Source organism: Manis javanica, chromosome 13, assembly GCF_040802235.1.
Source record: "Manis javanica isolate MJ-LG chromosome 13, MJ_LKY, whole genome shotgun sequence".
In the NCBI taxonomy this organism is placed as follows: Eukaryota; Metazoa; Chordata; class Mammalia; order Pholidota; family Manidae; genus Manis; species Manis javanica.
Genome location: NC_133168.1, coordinates 90,958,961 through 90,980,049, shown reverse-complemented (window position 1 = coordinate 90,980,049; position 21,089 = coordinate 90,958,961). Strand labels below are relative to the sequence as shown.

Sequence of the window (21,089 nt, the reverse complement as noted above, 5' to 3'; positions counted from 1 at the left end):
AATCCAAAGCTTTGAAGTGGGAAAGAGCTTAGCATATCCTAAGAAGTGGGAGAAAGCCCTTGTGGCTGGAAAGGTAGAAGCAAGAGGGAGAGAGGAGTTTAAATGAAGTTGCTTTCTCAAGGGGCCAGGATTCCAAGCCCCCTCTGTGGCGCTCCAAAGCTAAGACTCCATCCAGCGCCTCCCGCTAGCCTTTCCCCTCCCCCGCCTCTGGAATCCGTCTGCGCTGCTGTCACAGTTGTCATGGTGACAGGCATTCTGTGCCGCTCGCTCTTCAGGCCAGGAAGGAGTTGCGGGTGGTTGGCTGGGGTGGAGAACCCTGGGCCAGGCCGGGACACGGAGCAGGGACGATGCCCGTGCTGACTCCCCCGGCTGGGCGCAGCCAGGACACACGCGTGAGGGCTGCTGCACGGCGCGGGGCGGCCAAGGCCACGACGCTGAAGGCGCAGCAGCTGGCCGAGCGCTGCGAGCAGGAGGCAGTGACCATGCGGCAACCTAAGGGCAGCGTAAGGGACCCGCACGTGGCGCACCAGCCCTGCCGCGACGCCTACATCCCGCCCTGTCGCTTCCCCGTGGAGATGCTCGAAGGCGGGCAGCACGGTGGAGAAGCCACCGTGGAACAGCAAAACGAAGCGGCGTGCCCGGCACGCCCGCCTGAAGCCACCCAAGCACCGCGACGCGCTGGCCCAGCAGCCGGCCGGGGTGATGCTCGCGCACGCGCGTGAGGCGCGCCTCACTGCCGCGTGTCTGGATTGATGGACAGCTGCGGCTGCTGCAGCGCCAGCGTCAGGCTACCGACCGCAGGCTCAAGCTACCGACCGCAGGCTCGGCGAAGTGAGCAAAGGCCTGCTGATCAACCAGCAGAGCGTCAAGCTGCGGGACTACCCGCCCAGGGCGGAGGAGGTGAGACCACGCCTCTCCCTGCGCCCACTCGCAAAGACTGAGTCATCAGTCCCTGGAAGCTCAGCCGGGGAAAACCCTCCCTGCAGAGAGAATGCCTCCTGCCCAGACCCCAGCTCCAGGAAGGGCACGAGATGAGAACGCCCGCAAGATGAGGGGCCCCTATTCCGAGCCCCGGGGGTGGGGCTCTCCCAGGGGGATGAGGTCCTCAGCCGCCATGCCTTTAGAAGGGAAATCGAGCCCAATTCCCGAGCCAGGGAGAGAAGGTGGGATTCCCGAGTAAGATGAAATTCTTCCCAAAGGGCGCAAAATCCACACCCTGCAGCCTGGGAATAAAATCACCCACCCAGCCCCCAGGCTCAGAGGGTGAGACACTCTCCTGGGCATGAGACCCTCAATGCTCCAGTCCCAGTGACTACACACTTAAAGCTCCCAGTTGATGTGCTGGTCCCAACCCATGAAACTCTCCCCCCAATTTTTTTAAACCTCAACTCCCACCTCACCAGATTCAGGAAGTGAGAACTCCTCCCCAGGCCTCATCTGAGGAGAAAGGAAGAGGTTCTTGCCTACAGGTTGGGACCCTCAGATGCCCAGCCCCTGTACATGACAGTTAAACCCCCAACCACGGGGAAAGGGTGAGACCCCTAGCCCCAGACCTGGTGAAATCCTCAGACCTCCACACACCGAAAAGGACAGACATCCCACCCTCCCTGGAGAGGGGAGACCCCACCCACAGGATGGGTTTCCTACTCCCAGCCCCCAAGTCCAGATAGTAAGACCCCAAAAGGCAAATCCTGACCGCCCCTATGTTGAGATGCCTCTACATCAAGCCAGGAAGGGGGGTAATACCATCCCCAAGGAAGGGGCACCCTCCAGCCCCAGAGAGTGAGAACAACCTTCCCCTAAGGAAGTTAAGTCACCTTCATCCCAGCTCACTGGACTCCTTCCTGCAACAGAAAGATGCTCCCAGCCCATTCTCTAGAGGGTAAGACACCCCTACTGAGAGCCCCCTGAAAGGATAAAGCCTTCTCAGGGAGTGGGATCCCCAAAAGGTGAGAGTGCCCCCAACTGTATTCTCCAAACCCAGAGTTTATGAAATTGGAAACCCCTCCATGACCCTGGAAGAAGTATTCTCCCTCCAGCCCTCTCCCAAGGGTGTGAGAGCTTCTCTCCTTGTCTTGCAGATCCCTCACAGAGTCGACAGCAAGCTTACCCAGGAGAAGCATGAGTTAAAGAGCATAAAGAGGAAGATGGAGAAAGATATGGAAAAATCTGCGGCCTTGCTCAAGGTTGGAAATACCTGGGGCCCAGTTAAGGGGGTGACAGGGGAATCCATGGCTGCCTGGTAGGCAAACTGCTCTGCCCTTGGGAACTGTAGCCACAGAAAACCCCGCCACCCACATGCTCACCTCCACCCAGACCTGACACTCCATATTTCCATTTGTGAAATAGGAAAACTGGTGCTCTGAGAAATGGAGTTGGCCCTCAAAATAACAATGAATACACCCTCTGTGTTGTTCCCTTTGCAGTCATTAACTCCTTTAAAACACTCCTGTAAAAGAGAGATGATGGTCCTTTCATTAGAGATGGGGAAATTGAGGCTCAGAGAGACACAACCTCACCCAAGGCACTGTGCTAGGCAGTGGTGGGGCTGTGGTTTCAGCTCAGGTATCTTCTATTCCCATCTTTATTGAGGTATAATTGACATTTTTAAATTGCATATATTTAAGGTGTACAGCCTGATGATTTGCTATATGTATACAATGTGAAATAATCACCATAATCAAGGTAATTAACATATCCATCACATCCCGTGGTTACCTTTCTGTGTGTGGTGAGGACACTTACGATCCACCCTCTTAGCCAATTTCAATGATAAAATACAGTGTTATTAAATAGAGTCACACTGTGGTACATGAGGTCTCCAGAACTTCATCTTATCTAGCATAACTGAAACTTTGTACCCCTTGATGAACATCTCCCCACTTCTCCCTCCCCAAAGCACCTGGCAGCCATCATTCTACTTTCTGCTTCGATGAATTTGACTATTTTAGATTCCATATGAGTGAGATCTTCCTGCATCTGGCTTATTTCATTTTGCATGACATCCTCCAGGTTCATCCGTGTTGTCACAAATGGCAAGAACTCCTTCTTTTTCAAGGCCGAGTAATATTCCACTATGTGTTGTCTCATATTTTATATTACATATTATTATATATCAATATATCTGTATAAAATATTAATATATTTTTATTACTATATATTATTAGTACATTAATGTATTAGTAATAATTTATAATGTTAATACATTATGTATATTATAGTAGACCTATGAACAATGCAGAGGCTGAGGCACTGACCCCTGCACAGTCAAAAATCCATGTATGACCCTTGACTCCCCCAAAAATGAACTATTAATAGCCTACTGTTGACAGGAAGCCTTGCCAATAACATAAACAGTCAATTAACACATATTTTGTATGTTATGGGTATTATATACCTATTCTTAAAATGAAGTTAAGCTAGAGAAAAGATAATGCTTTTTCAAACTCCAAATCTCCAAAACACTTTCCAATATATTTATTGAAAAAAATCCACATGTAAGTAGATGTACTTCAAATCCATGTTGATCAAGGGTCAACTGAATATGTATACCATGTTTAAAAAAAAAGCAAAACACCTCTCTCGATCCCATGCACCCAGCCCAGGCAATCCCCATGTCTGTGATCCGTTCACTAGCTGATCTAGTCCGCACATGCTGACTCTGTGACTTTTTCAGGCAGGACCTGGTTCAGTTTTCCCCACTGCATCCCTCCTCCCCAGCACACTGCCTGGTATGCAGGAAGGGCTTGCTGAATATTTGAATTAGTGAATGGGAGACTTTTTAAATCCATTTTTTTTACCCATATGGATGAATCACAAAGATAGGATATTCAGCAAAAGCAGCTAGCCATAAAGCATACACCCTGTATGATTCTGTATATATGGGGTTCTAGATTTCAAAAGTTTTTTCTTAAAGCATAAGATAATAAATATTTTAGGCTTTGTGTGTGGAACAGTCTCTGTCAAAACTATTCAGTTAGGGCTCATATAGCACAAAAACAACCAGAGACAATTGGTCCATGAATGAGTGGGGCCGGGTTCCAATAAAGCTTTAGTTACAGAGAGGCAACCTGTCCATAGGCTGTAGTTTACAGACCCCTTAAAGAACAGGCAAAACCCATCTAAAAAGCAGCTTAGTAGGGAGGGGAAAGGGGCACCAGAGAAATTCCTGGGGTGATCCTTATTTTGATGAGATGTGTGTTTATATGGGTATATACATATGTGAAAAGACTAATGTTTTTTGTTTTTTTTAAATTAAGGTATCATTGATATACAATCTTACAAAGGTTTCACACCAACAACATTGTGGTTTCAGCATTCACCCATATTATCAAGTTCCCCCTACACCCCATTGCAGTCACTGTCCATCAGCATAGTAAGATGCTGCAGAGTCATTACTTGAAAAGACTTCTGTTACAATATAACTTTCAAATAACTCAAGTATTAAAGGAATTCATTATGCTTCCTTTTATCATGGTAGAAGCAGGGTGTAGATGGAGATAGGGGTCCAGACGAGATAGATCCTAGGGGTGTAGGAGGCTCTGATGACAGCAGGGAGCTCCTGATACTAATTAGAGCAGAGGACGGGAAACCCCAAAGCTAGGGGAAGGGGTGGGATAAGCCCTGAATGCAGTTGTGCTGCCAAGAGATGATACAGGAAGACTGAGAGGGAGATGTAGGTAGAACCAGGCTACCCCTCCACTTTGCAGATGGGGAAATTGACGGGGGGCGGGGGGAAGCTTTCTTGGGCGTGCCAGAGCAAAGCCAGGCACAGAACCTAAGAAATTGACACCCAGGACCGGGACGGGACGCAGCCACCATCCCCTACTGCTCCCCCTCTCCCGACCCAGGGGGTCATTAAAGGCTTCCAGACAGAGGATAGGGGGCGGGGCATCTGAGCCTGGGCTTGGAAATCGCCCCTTTCTGGTTGCAACGAGAGCTGGAGAGGTTGTTTGAAGACAGAAATGCTTTGCAGTCCCCAGCAGAGAAATCACTTCACCCATCTACCCTAACCTCTCAGCTCACACTCCCCCTTCTCCTCTGCGTCTTTCTCCTTCCACCCGCCTCCTCCAGGCCCTGGCCTCCTGCCGGGACGCTCTGGGCTTCTGCTTTAAGGAGAGGCTCCAAGCTGCGGACCTAATGAACCAGCCGCTAGACAAGGTTCTGAAGCAGGCCGGCCGGCACTCCTGGGTGAACCTCCAGCGCGTCCCCACCCTGAGCGCTTAGGGACAGAAAACGCCGCCTCCAGACCCTGTGCGCACCTCCACCCCAGGTAGGCCCCCACAGAAAGGGCCTCCGTGCCCTCCTCTCCCGTACTTCGCTGATGCTTTCCCTGGAGGACTGACCCCCTGGAGCAGGGGCGAGGCCTGAGAGCCAGCCTGCAGGGGAGCCACGAGCTCGATCGGCTCTTCGGCTTCAGCCCCTTCCCATACTCGCACCCTCGTTTCCAGAGACCACTGCCTGTAACTCCACTAGCAGCCTCGCCTCTGCCCGGGACTTCCTCCCAGTCCCTCAATAAAGCCCCTTGCCCAGGGCCCACCACCGCCTTAGAATTGAGAGTGGGGAGCTCAGAAAGCCAGGGATGGGAATGGGAGGCCTTGGCGCTCCACGCCCCACGCGTCCACCCGCAGGGTGCGCCACGGCGCTGTACGAAGCCAAGCGACTTCTGATGGAGTCCAAGAACACTTTGCTAGAAATGGCCAAGAACGAGAACACCCGCAAACAGCAGCAGCACAGAAGCGATCGCGTGTGCGCCTCGCTGGCACAGAAGATGCGCGAGACCTCGGAGCTGCAGGTGCGCGGAGTGGGCCCTGCTGCCAGGTGGCTGGGGACGAGGGCGGAGACTGGAGAGGGGCGCGCGGGAGGAAGGGGTCCGGAGGCCCGCGGGTGCCCCCTGGGCTTTCTACCTCCCCACCCCCACCCCCGGGAAAGAATGAACATGACCGCAGGACTGTTGAGGGAAACCATCCGCCAGTGCACGAAATACAGCCAGGAGATGCACATCACCCGCGGCCTCATGAAGGTGTGGCCTGGGGGAAGGGCCTGAGGGGGTGGGGGTCTCGGAGAAGTCCCTTCAACCTCTGACCGCCTCCCCCAACATCCCGTCGCGATCCGGCCCCTTCTCTCAGCCCACGTTTGAAGAGGTGCTTCCGAGCGCATCTTGAGCAGATGCTCTCCCACATCCCAGGTCCTCCCGCCCCTCGCTCCCCAGGTGCATCCTTTCCCTCAAGCTTGCCCTGTCGCAGGTTCATTTTCAAGCGCATCTGACCCAGGTGCGTCGCTCCCAGCCCCTGCGTGAGGCCTGCCTCCCAGCTCTGCTCTCTCCTGGGCTGGACGCTCCCTCACGCACCTAAGCCCAGGTGTGTAGCTCCCCCTTCCGAGGCCCGTCCTCTCTCCAGGGGTGCGCCTTTCGCAAGCCCACCTGACCTAGGTGTGTGGCTCCTTTCGGAGGCCCGCCCTCTCTCCAGGGGTGTTCCTTTAACACCTGGTCCAGGTGTGTCGCCACCCCCCGCCAAGCCCCCACCACAGGCGTTGGGCCAGCGCTCCAAACCACCTGACCCCCAGCACGGCCCCGCCCCCTCCCCAGAGCGCCGACGAGCTTGAGAGTCACATCTCTCACGTGGAACGGAGCTGCCCGCCATGCACAAGAATCTCACCTGCAGCCTCAACTGCAAGAAGATCGGGCAGGACGTGGACAGCAACGTGTTGCGCCTGCGTCTCCGCCGGCGCCACCTGCGCGTGTGCTACGAGCCCGCGTGGCGCCTAGTCAGCGACTGGGACCCGCGCCCGCCGCCCCCTGCCTAGTCCAGCGCCGCCGCGCGGTGACAGTCTCACCCCTGCCCTGCCGGCTGGCCCCGCGCGGAGCCAGACTCGGCCCATGGCTCCGCCCTCCCCTCCCCCTCCTCCCTCTGAGCTCCCTCCAGCAGACTTATCATTTAAAGAAATTATAATAATTAGCATTTATTAGGCGCCTACTGTTTGTATCTCAAGCACTAACCTTACAACGCATTATGGGCGGTGCAGCTTGGAAATTCACAGGATGGATTTGGGCGCCAGGTTTCTGAGGTTCAAATCCAGGCTTCCATAAAAAAAGAATGAAATCTTGCCATCTGGGACAACGCGGATGAACCTAAAGGTTATCATGCTCAGTGAAATAAGCTGCGCAGAGAAAGACAAATACCTTATGCTTTCCCTTATATACAGAATCTAAAAAACAAATAGGCAAAACAGAAACGGACTCCTAAACACACACCATGGCCTGATTATCGCAGGGGAGGCAGTTGAGGGGTGGGCGATATTGGTGAAGGGGAAAACGAAGTGCAAACTTCCAATCATAAATTACTCACAGGTATGGAAGTGCAGCATGATCTCCATAGGTCCCCATAAAAACCAAGTAGAGATGGGATAAAGTATGCCCATTTGACAGGGAAATATACAAGAAGTACACACAAAAAAGGGAGCTTCCTGCCCAGGAGCACAGAAATGAGAAGGAGCAGAGCTGGTGGGATTCAGATCAGCCGTATCTGACCCAGAACCACTGGGGATCACAGCTCCCTTATCTCAAAAGGGACTTCGCAGCCTGGGGGGTCACCAGGGGCTCCCTGGGGCTCAGACTTTCCTGGGAATGTTCTTTTCCTCCCTGTACCAATCAGGATACCAACTGGACACAGAGCACATGAAATTGAAAAAAAGTTTTACAAAGAGATGACAGTTGATCCTCATGATTCAGAGATTTTTGTATTTGTGAAATTGCCTAACTCACTGAAATGTGTTCATAATCCCCACCCCCACCCCTGAGATTAATATTGTGGTGCTCCTACTGTCATTTGCAGATAGGCACAGAGCTGTGAAAGAATTTAGGGGCCTACCATTCCCAGCTGAGGCTGAACAGAGACATCCTGCCTTCTTGTTTCAGCTCTCCTATTTAAACAAGTGTCCTTTTCAGGGTCTACCTAGTGCCACATTATTCATATTTTTGTGCCTTTGGTTAGTTTTTGCTGTTTAAAATGGCCCCTCAGCATAGTGCTGAAGTGCTGACACTCCTAAGCTCTGGAAGACTACAATATGCCTTACCCAGAGAATGTGTGTTTTACACAAGCTTGGGCATGCATTGCAATGCTGTTGGCCGAGTTCAACATTAATGACTCACATTAATATATATTTTATTGGACAATATATATTTAAATAGAAACACACATAAAACAAAGTTATGTATTCATCCATTAACAAAAATATGACCGGAGGCTCCCAAGAACTCATTTCTGTATTTCCTCTGGGAGCAATGGTTCAGTATTTGGGAGACTTCATAGAACATAACTGCCATGAATAATGAGAATCACCTGTATTTGCAAAGATGTAGGCAGGACGTAGGGAAACTGCATGGGATAGCACAGAATCAAGGTACTGCTAGGAATTGTGGGGAGTTGCCTTTGCCATGTGTAAGTCTGAAGGGATGAGGTAGATCTGTAGGGACAGGTGCCCCTATCTGAGGTACTGCTTGCAGAACTGCCACCCAGATGCTGGGGGAATAAATGGCCCTACCCCTCTCTCTCCATTGGCCAGTGTCCCTCTTGGTCAAACCAAAGAGAAAGGGATCCCATTGGCTTAACCCATGCATCTTCTGGGAGCACAGAGCTGCCACCACCTTCTGGCTTTTGAGCCTCTCGCAGGTCCTTCCTGGGGCTGGGGATTGTCCCTTTGCTGGCGTCTTTGCTCACGCATCACGTCCAAACACCTTGTGAAGGGTTGCAGATGCTCCCCTTGAGTCAATGCCTTAACTTTTGGGGTGCAGCCTGCCGATTTATCCCTGCTGACACTGCCCCAGATGTCACCTCAGCACACCCAATGTTCCCAACAGAGATTGCACATCCCCTCAATTGTCTCCAAGCTGAGATTTCAGCTGCTGCCCCGGGTTGCTTTGTGAGCACCCAGTGAGCCTCTCAGTGATCCCATGGGTGTCATCATCCCCGTGGAGAGATGAAGAAATAGGCTCTGAGCACCAGCAAGACTTGAAATGCAACCCAGCAAACAAGGGATTAAGTCTGGACTTTAAAAAATGTGGAGGTGCCCCTACGTAAGGTACTCCACTGCCCCAAAGAATGGTGCAGGGCCCAGTGCATGAGAAAATATACGGGGCCCATCAATAATGCATATTCCTGGACCACACTCTAAATCTACAGAGTCTGAACCTCAGAGGGCATGGCTTTGAGATACGCATTCTAATAAGCTTCCCAGGGAAGTCTGATGCACACCATTATTTGAAATGTATTCCCTCCCTGCTCCCAATTTCCCGGGACCAATGTCTGCACTGATCACGGCTCACACTAATAGAGGGGCCCACACAATAATTTGCAATCACAATATAAGTTGGTCATGGGGACAGTAATACAGCATGGAGAATATCGTCAATGATTCTGTAACATGGTACTACGTTAAGAGATAGTAACCGCACTAGAGGGGGTGAGGATTTAACAATATGGGTAACTGTTGAACCTCCTGTGTTGTTTATTTAAAACCATCATAAGATTGTGTATCAACGATACTTCAGTTAAAAAAAGAATCAAGAGGAAAGAAAAGAAAATTAATAATCAAGATCATTTTCTTTATAACTTATCATAAACCAAAATTAAGAGTGAATGGAGAAGCTATTTTGGATTGGTGGACAGTGACGACCTTTCTGAGAAAGGAAATTGAAGATGAGAATGAGACCTGTGTGTAAAAGAGACAGACGCGTGAGGGCGCTGAAGAAGACCGGTCAGGGCAGAGGCGTAACTACACACAGGCCCTATGGCGAAGAAGCACTGCGCATGTCTGGGAGACATTAAAGCACAGTTTGAGCAAGAAAGTGTTAAAAAAAAACAAAGAAAGAAGTTAGCAAATTAGGTAGCAGGTAGATACATCTTGTAGTGCTGCAGACCATAGTAAAGAGTGTGAATTCTACTTTAAAAATGACACGAAACAATCAGGTTTTAAACAGCAGTATGAGAGATCTGATTACCTGCCTAAAAGATGCAGGCTGCTAGCTGCCGAAACGGGGGAGGCAATTAGGAGTCACCTGCAGAAGTGTCAGAAAGATGTATATGACAATAAACCGTCGCGGAGGTGGTGAAAGGTGAGACATTGATGATATCTTCTGAAAGGAGAGCTCAGGAGTTAGCCTTCGAAGGTAATGTCCGCGTTACTTTCAAATGTGCACTTCCCATTCATTTGTTCAATAACCTGAGCACCTTATACATGTGAAGGCTCTTCTAATTACTACAAATGTAGTGACAAAACCCCTGCCATCAAAGAGCTTACATGTTAGTGGGGAAGAGACAAGCAATAAACGATATATATTTCAAGGGTGATAAGAGTTATAAATCCAGGAAAGGCGAAGTAAGAATAGAATTAGTGTGGGGGGGAGGGGTGGGGGAGGCTGCTACTTTAGATACTGAGTCTGAAAAAGGTTTCTCAGATGATGTGACATTTGAACAGAAACTTGGAGTGAGACATCTGGCCATACAAATATCTGCAGAAGAGTATTCTAGGCTGAGGGAATGGTTACTGCAAAGTCCCGGAAGCAGCTGTGTGTCAGATGTTCAGAAAACGGCGAGGAGGCCAGGTTAAAAAAAAAAATTTCTTTTAACATCAGAAGAAACCTATAAATATGTAACATACAGCATTTATACTATGTACAATATTTTTATCATATGTCATATGAAATAATTATATACGACTGCAAAGATTTAAACTAAAATTACATAATCCAACCTAGATTAATTCATCTCTACGCCAATGCAGTTTTTTTCCACTTCTTTTTATTGTGGCAAAATACACTGAATGTTAAATTTAAAATCTTAACCATCTTTAAGGCATTAAGTACATTCACAAAGTCGTGTGACCATCCCCACCGTCCATTCCTAAAACTCATTTTCCCTAGTGCAACTGAAATTCTGTCCTGGGGCAACAATAATGCCCTGTTCTCTCCTCTCCCAGCCCCTGGCAACCACCATGCTGTTTTCTGTTCGCTATGATTTTGACTACACTAGGGACCCCATGTCAGGTATACCAATCAGTTTTAAAACAATGATTTTAAGGATGAAGGGGTCACAAAACTGAAGGGGCCTCAGGCCCAGGAAAGCCATACTTTAGCCTGCAACTTCTCTGCCTTGGGTTATAGAGCATATCCTTCTCATTGATTTAACGCCTGAATCAACATCAGAGCATCAGAGAAGCCAGCCGCTCTGTTGAGCACTAGAAGACTTTGTTTGCAGTCAAACACCCTATTGATTTTACTCCTAATAATTTAAAATCTGTTTCCTCCAACCCTGCACCCCACTTCCCACCCCCACCTTTCAGTCGGTTCTGGCCACCTCTTAAAGGGGTCCCCCTGTGGCTGTCTTTCCCTGTAATGCGCAAACACAGCCAGCGGGGGCGTTCTTGTCCAGAATGGATCTCTGCACCACCGCCCCCGCTACCCCCACAGCCCTACTGTCTTAGTCCATTTGAGCTGCTGTAACAAAATATCACGGGCTGGGTGGCTTACAAATATCAAACACTTATTTCTCACAGTTCTGGAGGCTGGGAAGTGTAAGATCAGGGTGCCAGCATGGTCACATTCTGGTCAAGAACCTCTTTCTGGATCAGAGATGGTGTCTTCTCACTGTGTTCTCACATGGTAGGAGGGGCCAGGGAGCTTTGTGGGGTCCCTTTTATAAGGGCACTAATCCCATTCATGGAGGTTCCACCCTCATGACCTCATCACCTCCCAAAGACCCCCAACTCCTGCTCCCGTCATCCTGGGGGTTAGGATTTCATCGTATTAATCTGAGGGAGCACAAACATTCAGAGCCCATCCATCTGACCTCACTGCCTGCTCCCCTCTCCTGCTCTCCCACCACCTCAGGCAAACTTCCCCCCACTTCCAAAACTGTGAGCACTTTCTGTACGCACTTTCTAGTGCTGCTGCATCAAGCCACTGCAAATTTAGTGGCTTAAAACACTGCACATTCAGATCTTACAGTTCTGGAAGTCAAAAGTCCAAGCCGGATTTCACCGGGCCAAAACCAAGACGTCTGCATGGCCAGGATTCCTCCAGGGGCTCTGGGGAGAACGCATTTCCCCCCCTTCCCCAGCTTCTGGATGCTGCCTGCATTCCTTGGCTCATGGCCTCTTCTTCCATCCACGAAGCGAGGAGGAGCATCTTCAAACCTCTTGCTGACTTCTCCTTACATCGTTGCACTGCCTTTTTCTGACTCTGACCCTCTTCCTTGACTCTTTTAAGGAACCTTGTGATTATACTGGACTCACCTGGATGATCCAGGATTATCTCCCCATCCCAAGATGCTTAATGACATCTGCACTGTCCCTTTTGCCCTGGAAAGTAACATATTCACAGGTTTTAGGGATCTGGACATGGACCTCTTTGGGGGTTGGGAGGGAAGCCTTCAGCCTGCTACAGTGTCTTACGCATTTCAAAATTTCTTTTGTCTTCTGTGTGCTTGCACACATGACTCTCTCTGCTTAGAAAATTCTCTCCCAGAGTGTTATATCAGTGAATGGAAGTTATTTGCATTCCGCAAGGCATGTAGTGAATTATTTAATCACACCTGCATAAAGATGTTTCTAAGACACTACTTGCAAGCTGCCCTAAGGAAAAAAAACAGAAAATTCTCTCCCTACCCCTCTTCTTGTCCAGCACCATCAATTTCCCTGGCCCTGTACACTAGGGCAAACCCCCAGTTATACATGCCCATAGTACCCAACGCCTTCCTTTGTGATTCCCACTCCCTCTGTGTGCAACAGCCTAGTGACTGTAAAGTCCCTGAGGGAAATGCCTTAGTTGGAGTGCTTTAGAAGCAGACCCCAAAACAGGAATTCAAGTGTGAGAAATGTATCAGGCCCCCCAGGAAGCCCCGGGATACGAGCAGGGCAGCGCTGCAGGGAAGAGAAGGCAGCCAGTAAAGGGTGTTAAACAAATTAGGTCCACGGGCAACTGAGAGGTTCAGTCCTGCTGGAGACTTCTCAGAGCTCAGAGAGAGCGGGCATCTCAGAGTTATCCCGCGCAAGGAGCCAGGGAGCTGGGGTGCTTCATGAGTCTAGTCAATCATCGATTAAGGGCTGCTGGGGACACGGGAGGTAACTCCTTACCACTTCCGGCCCGCCCTTTGCAGGAGCCAAGCTTTTCAAGGGCCAGAGGGCGCTCGGGCAGGGAGGTGCAGGGGCTAGCCATTGAGAAGGCCCGTGTAATATGCACGGGAACGGTGCCAAGGGCACTTAGCTGGGGGACACCAACAGGGTCTGCTGCAGTGGGGGGGTCGTATCTGTGTTGTTCCCCCTGACATCCCCAGTACCTGGCACATGGCAAACACGGGGTAAATACTTATTACACGACAACAAATATTTGTTACAAATAAACGGACTAACTTGAAGTTCGCAGAGTGTTTGCAGGGGCCTGGCCTGGGGTCATTTAATTTTCAGTTTCAGAAGTGGAAAGGGTCGTTGGCAGTCAACCAGCTCACCACGAGTGGGATAGCTTCCTTTTTATCTTTCCAGTTTTTCCGAAAAAATAAAAGACTGGCAGGGGGAGCAGTACAACACCGTTTGGGGAGAGAGGTAGACCTGGGCTTGGCCCTTCCTGTGTCACCTCAGGCAACTTGCTTAACCTCTCTGAGCTTCCATTATCTCCCTTGTAAACCTGGAAATAATAGAAGTACTTGTCTCATCAGGTTTCTGTGAGGATTCATTGAGACAGTACTATGTGACATTTTACCCCAATGTTGGTATTTAGGGAGATCTCCAGAAATGATAAAACTCATGCTCTTTTTTTTGAGCTGACATTCACATAACAGAAAGTTAGCTGTTCTAAAGTGAACAGTTTAATTGGAATTAGGAGATTCTCAATGTTGTGCGAACACCACCTGTCTCTACCTCCAAAACATGTTCATCACCTCAAGAGGAGGCCCCCATATCCCTCTGCAGTCATTCCCATTCTCGCCTAAGAAAGATCTGCTGCTTCTCAGAGATGTCTACCGTGGGAAGGGTGGGGGGATACTGTGAGTGAGCTCCCTGACGCAGAAGCAATCAACCTCAGGCTAGAACTTGGCGAGGGATGCTGTCCTGGGAAGACTTGCACAGGATGGAAACAGTAGTTTAATCCCAACACAAGTTGGATGAAACAGAGGTTCTCAATCAGGAACAATTCTGCCCCTGTGCCCCAGGGGTCATCTGGCGATGTCTGGAGGTAGTTTGGGTTGTCACAACAAAGGGTGTTACTGGCGTTCAGTGGGTAGAGACCAGGGATGCCACTAAATGTCCCACAGTGCACAGGGCAGACCCCCACCATGACAAAGCATTACTTGGCCAAAAATAGTCAATTGTGTTAAGGCAGAGGAACTCCAAACTAAACTAAATGGTTCTCGTAGTCATATTCAAAGTAAAAATAAAAAATTTGTAACAGCTTTATTGAGGTGTAATCACCAATAAAAACTGTATATGTTTAATAAGTACAACTTAATGTTTGATATATGTGTACATTATGAAATTATCGCCACAATCTAATTGACATATTCGTCACCTTGCATTGTCACCACTTCCTTTTATGTGTGTGTGTGTGTGTGTGTGTGTGTGTGTGTGTGTGTGTGCAGTCAGAACACTTAAGATCTACCTTTTTAGCAAATTTCAAGTATCGAATAGAGTATTGTTAACTTATAATCACCATGCTGTGCCTTAGATCTCCAGAACTTGCTCATCTTATAACTGAAAGCTTGTATCCTTTGACCAATGTCTCCTCCACTTCGATTTAGGGTGACACCCTAAAGTCCCATCATAAATACTTCTGCATCAAACTGTAGGACCCCTGGGTGATGAGAAGTTCCCTCTCCATCAAATTCAAATGCAGTGACTCCTGGTCTTGTGATCAGTAAACCAGAAAGTAAGTTATCTGCTCCATACATCAAATCAACAGTCCTGGGATTCCAACAAGAGTGGTGATTTAAAACCCCCACTGTGAAAGGGAACAGAGTTAACACTGAGCAGTACCTGGTCGCTAGCAAATGGCAAATCCTTCTATGCAAATGATTAAAGACGTCCTTCTCCGGGAATAGAGTAAGATCCTTTTGTCCAAGAAAAACTTGGAATGTGTGAGGGCATCATATGTGTAACTAGTAAATAAGTCTTGGAGATCTGATACACAGCACGGTAACTAGAGACAACAAAACGGTGTTACAAATACTAAACTTGCTAAGAGGATAGATCTATAGATCTTATTTGTTTCCACCCCTAGAAGAAATGATAATTATGTGATGAAACAGAGGGGTTAGCTAACACTAAAGTAGCAAACATATTGCAACATAAATAAATCAAATCACTATGCTGTGCCCCTTAACTTACGCAATGTTATATGTGTTTCCCAACTTAGAAAAAATGGTAAAATGAAAATGCAGGAGTAAACTTGAGAACTGAGAACATTTTGTTTTAACTTGCAAGGGAGTCTCACCTTCAGAGAACTGTCTCTCAGAATTAAGATTTGATATATCTTCTTAAAAAGATTTGACACAAACAACAACAAATGTTGGCGAGGTTGTGGAGAAAGGGGAACCCTCCTACACTGCCGGTGGGAATGTAAATTAGTTCAACCATTCTGGAAAGCAGTATGGAGGTTCCTCAAAAAGCTCGAAATAGAAATACCATTTGACCCAGGAATTCCACTTCTAGGAATTTACCCTAAGAATGCAGCACTCCAGTTTGAAAAGGACATATGCACCCCTATGTTTATCGCAGCACTATTTACAATAGCCAAGAATTGGAAGCAACCTAAGTGTCCATCAATAGGTGAATGGATAAAGATGTAGTACATATACACAATGGAATATTATTCAGCCATAAGAAGAAAACAAATCCTACCATTTGCAACATGGATGGAGCTAGAGGGTATTATGCTCAGTGAAATAAGCTACATGGAGAAAGACAAGTACCAAGTGATTTCACTCATATGTGGAATTTAAGAACAAAGAAAAAACTGAAGGAGCAAAACAGCAGCAGACTCACAGAACCCAAGAATGGACTGACAGTTACCAAAGGGAAAGGGACTGGGGAGGATGGGTGGGAAGGGAGGGATAAGGCAGGGGGAAGAAAGGGGGCATTACAATTAGCATGTATAATGTAGGGGGGACATGGGGAGGGCTGTACAACACAGAGAAGACAAGTAGTGACTCTATAGCATCTTACTACGCTGATGGACAGAGACTGTAATGGGGTATGTGGGGGGGACTTGGTGATGGGAGGTGTCTAGTAAACATAATGTTCCTCATGTAATTGTAGATTAATGATACCAAAAAAAAAGGTTTCACAGATGGTTTTTAAAAACCACAAAAATTTGGTTATTTTGTTCAGTATTTTAATTGGTGAGAAAAACAGTAGTTCTTCCTTGTGGTTATATGCAGGGGTCAGCATTGCAAGAAATCAACAGTACATTGTTTTCTGTTAAGGAGTCAGCAACATATGGTTGTTATCTTTTGCTATGTAACAAATTACCAAAATTCTCAGCAGTTTGAAACATTTACTGTGTCTCAGTTTTCTGTCTCAGGGTCTCTTACAAAGCTGAAGTCAAGATGTCAGCTGGGGCTGTGGTCTCATCTGAAAGCTCTGTGTGGGGAGGATCTGCTTCCAGGCTTATTCACAAGGCTATGGTAGGATTCAGTTCCTTACAGGCTGTTGGCCCCACGGGCCACTCCAACGTGGCAGCTCACATCACTGAAGTGTGAAAACCAAGGCAAGGAAGATGAGCCAGAGAGAGAGAACAAAACAGACGTGAGTCTTTCTGTAAACACAATCTCAGAAGTGACAGCCCATCGCACAGGATGCAACGTGCTCTTCCTGACTGTGATATGATGTGTTCGGCCATAATGGGAATCTGAATAAACTAAGAGTAACAGGAAAGCTTCACTTTCCCACTTCATTCTTCTCTTCTAGAGTAACTTCTTTGCCCACTGTCCTCCATAACTTCTTTCTTGGCCCTTGTAAGGGACTTGCTTGTCTCTCTTTCTCCAAAAATACATCATAAGTGGGCGTGAGAGGTAGGACCTTGGGGAGGGGGGGGGTGCAAATTGCAAAGCTCTCTTCCTTAGTATCTCTTCTTTAGTATCAACATAAAGCCTGTGATGTTTTGGGGTTTGAACAATCACAGGCTTTTTGCACAAACCATGCTTCTGATTTCTTCAATAATAAAATTCTCTCAAAAAATTTAATAGACTTCCAGCCTATTGATTTCTGATCAGTTCTATCTGTGAGGAATGATGAGCTGACAAGTTCACCTAAATAGACCTAATATGCCTATAATACCTTAACTTTGTTTTATGTCATTATTTAGCCATTTCCATGCCAATATATATTAGTGATTCTTCCTAAACAAATAAATATACTCAATATGCCTAAAAATTCTGGATGGCCCCCGCTTCTCTCTCTCTCTCTCTTTCTCCCTCATCGAACTCCTCTTCACTGAAGCTTTATGTCCTACACACAACCAACCGTCACTATGTAACCCCAAAACATCATCACCCTAAAATAAAACCCCATACCCAGGAAGTAGTCATTCCTATCGGCCCCCCTTGCCCCAGACCATAGCAACCACTAATCTGCTTTCTGTCTCTATGGATATTTCATATAAAAAGAATGATACCTGTGTGGCCTTCTGCACCTGGCTTCTTTCACTCAGCAAGTCTGCTCCCTCTGTTTCTGCTTGCGTGCTGTCTGGCTGCGCTCTGTGTCCAACCTTTTGCTTTTACGGGACTTTGCTGACAGCAGCAAGATGCAGTCAACAACACTCTGACATTCTAAATTTTTAAAACCATTTCCTCTAGAGCTACCAACCAGCTCTGCCCACATGGTAATGAGCGGCTTTACCTAATGTTTTATCATAGCAGAACATGAGCAACCAGCTTCCCCAAATGCATGCATGTATCCTTACCACTTCCCACTGAGCCAGGGTTTCTCAGCTGTAGCATTGCTGACATTTGGGGCCAGATCATTCTTTGCCCTGGGGGGGTGGGGGACTGTCCTGTGTAATAGAAGACATTTAAAAGCATCCTTGGCTCAGGAGATGCCAGTAACAGATGTCTGCAACGCAAGACAACCTAAAATGTTTCCAGACTTTGCCAAATATCCTGGGGAATGGTAGGGGGGTGAACTGCAGAATTTTCCCTGATTGAGAATCACTGTATTAAGCCAATGTCATATATTTGGGGTTCTATGGGGGTAACATCCTTCTCCTAATACCAAAGTCTGTATTAATTAGGATATAGATTTGTGTTTTCATATGCAGAGACCCAGTACAACAGAGTTGCAAGGTAAAATCCCAGATAGGCAGTCCCGGCTTGGAGTGAGGGTTGGGGGCTTCATGATTACCTTGTTATGTAAGGCTTCCACCTTGCATTCCACCTGGTACCCTTCCTCATACCTGTGACCAGCAGGAAGGAGGAAGTAAGAAGGAAAGACATGTCCCTCCCATTTAAGCATATGACCTGACAGTTGTACGTACAAGTTCTGCTCATTCCTATTGGCCAGTACTTACTCATGTGGCCACCCTTAGCTGCAAAAGACCCTGGAAGACCTTTAGCTCAGTGGCCACATGCTCAGTTCAGGTTTATATTACTCTACAATGAGATGGAGTTTGGGTTTGGGGAGAGACGAAGCTTTTGTGATCTCCTCCATCCACCAACAAAGGTTGACTTTGAGGCTGCAGCCATTGAGGGAATGTTTGAAAGATGAAATGGACAATTGGGTGATCTGGGGCTCAGAATAACCATGGGTGGTGTTGGGGCAAGCATCTCAGCCCTAACAAAGATGTTAGTCCATGGAATTCTGCAGAAGATGGTGAGGAAGTTTCTAGAACCTAAGTGAGCAAATACGTTGAAAAAGGTACAATGACCTCATCTTACAAATGGAGATGCTAGGACCCAGAAAAGAGAAACAAACAGATTTAGGTCTCACTTTGTGCTTGTCTCTGGTTAGGGCTAGAATTGAGGTCCCTGACTTCCCTCCTTTCATTCTCCATAGCTTCAGTCTAAGGAAGTAAACCATGAGGCTGTGGCTTTGACATGGAGGAAGCAAGATATCATTAGATCCTTGAGAATGAAGACGTGAGCTGAATATGGGTCAGGAGGGCATGGAGAAGCCAGCAAGGCTAAGTGTAGCTATAAAGCTATGTGCTGGGCAGGGAGATGTGAATAGAAGTGAAATGTGTCACCCTTGTCATTGTCTTCAAGGAGAGATGCATGCTCTCCTCTCTCCCTTTCCTTTTTCCTGTCAATTGAAATACAAGATGTGATGATGGGAGCTGGAGCAGCCATTTTGGGGCCATAAGATGAAAGCTGCATATGGAGGGAAGCAGAGCAACATCAACAAAAAAAGGAGTTCGGCTCCCTGGTGATGGGTGAGCTTCCCTTCCAGCTTTGAACCATATATCTCTATTTATACATAAAAGAAAAAATGACCTTCTATTTCTTAAGCCAGTTACAGCAGCCGAATTAATTTTCTAAATCATATGTTTTTAATGGGCTTCCTTTTAGTTCCCACCTTGTGTTAGCAAAAACCCAGAACCCTCTTTGTCTCTTTCCTCCAGAGACATGCGCTACTAAGCAGCTGTCTGCCCTCACCTTCTCCAGCTCATGATTTGAGTCACCTGCCGATTCAACTGTTCCAGGTCCCTGCAAATCATCATATCCCTATTTGCTGAGAATTAGCATGGAACTTAATGATCTCTATTTTCTGGGATAAGCTCTGAGTGTCAAGACGGCCCGGAAATTGCAGCACCCTCTTGCTCTGAGTTTGGTTGGAGGGATCTTGGAGCTACATATCTCTCTGAGTCTTGACACTGCCCCCTGCAGCAACTGGAGGTCAAGGTGGGGAGGTCTGGTTCTGTTCCACTCGGAGGAAACAGCCTCTTTGGGACAGAAGTCTACAGGGTCGGCTCCGCCTCCCTCCCTATCTGCACCTTGGGCCACTCCTTCATCACCCCTCTTGGCTTCTTCGCCAGCCCAGGCCCTTTTGTCCTCCCCATCAAATCTCTACCTGAGCCAGTCTTTCTCATTCCATCCCCTCCCGCACCTCCACCTCCATCTAGGAGATGCTCACTCAAGCATGCCTCTTCCTCAGGGAAGTCTTCCCAGATCCCTTAGCACGCCTTGTTGGTTTCTTTGGGTTCTGTTAGAATCGTACTTCACTCCTTCAGCATACTTATCTTAGCTTTGGATTATATATTCACTAGTGTGTTTGTTTTACTAATATTTTCATTAGTGTGTTCGTTTTACTAATTTACTTTTACCCATTAAAAGTAAGGTCCGTGACAGCGTGGACCATAACTAATTTGTCTCCATTATATTCACCATGCCTGAGATACAGGAGACAGTTAATAAATGCAGCAGGAAGGAGAGAAGGAAGGGAGAGAGGAAGGAAGGGAAAAGAAGTTTTACTTAAAATGTTACCTAAAAAGTCCACATATGACAGACCACAGCTAATACAAAAAAAAAAAGTTACCTAAAATTCTACCTAAAAATGTTCCCTCCATGTGGAGAAAAAAACAACCACTTTTTGTGTAAGCATATTCCCCAGCAGAAATGGCTCTGTCTCTTGTCCACAATCAGGAGACAGACCTTTATGAGATCAGCCTTGGGAAGATTGGATTTTTCATGGACATTCTCCACTTGAGGTGGAAAGGACCCAGAAGGCCTTGACAGCTCCAGGAGACCCCCTGGAGATTCAAGACATCTTGTCTGTTGGTACATAGCCCAGAGCATCAGGACCTGCTGTGAAGCCAATTCTATCCTAATCTCTTCCAGAAGTCATTTTCTGCCGGAGCATGTTTTCACATCCTCGCTGGGATTTTCTTTAACTCATTCCTCCTGTCTCTTTCCTCACCCATTTTTGGACACAAAAAACATGTTTGTGACCCTTCGTTACCAGAATGGCCACAATGGCCATTTCTGCTTCGTTCATGGCACTAACACACTATAATTATACTTTGTCTTCATCTTGTGCCTTATTAATTGCCAGTAAGTCATTGCATCCCACTGTGGTGTGCAGGTCGCTCCCTGGGAGATGGGGCTTAGCCCATT

The 21,089-nt window shown here is 47.6% G+C and overlaps 2 protein-coding genes across 3 annotated transcripts in view; one reads left to right on the top strand and one right to left on the bottom strand.

Annotated features, from left to right (window-relative positions):
- SLC1A6 (solute carrier family 1 member 6) overlaps positions 1-17,884 on the bottom strand; it is a 57,417-nt gene extending 39,533 nt beyond the window's left edge. Inside the window, exon 1 of one of the 2 annotated variants that reach the window (XM_073220247.1) lies at positions 17,657-17,884. The gene's annotated coding sequence lies outside the window, so the exon portion shown is untranslated. Of the gene's footprint in view, positions 1-6,656; positions 6,786-17,656 lie in introns of those variants that run through there. The other variant, XM_037018361.2, reaches the window with a different exon arrangement.
- On the top strand, positions 52-6,963 carry TEKTL1 (tektin like 1). The gene is given in 11 exon segments (XM_073219493.1): positions 52-587; positions 589-746; positions 748-802; positions 805-900; positions 2,082-2,186; positions 5,074-5,272; positions 5,631-5,790; positions 5,923-6,022; positions 6,246-6,328; positions 6,529-6,623; positions 6,626-6,963. Coding segments are annotated over 11 exon segments (1,470 nt in total). The 5' UTR covers positions 52-347; the 3' UTR covers positions 6,805-6,963.
- Positions 17,885-21,089: the final 3,205 nt, after the last annotated feature.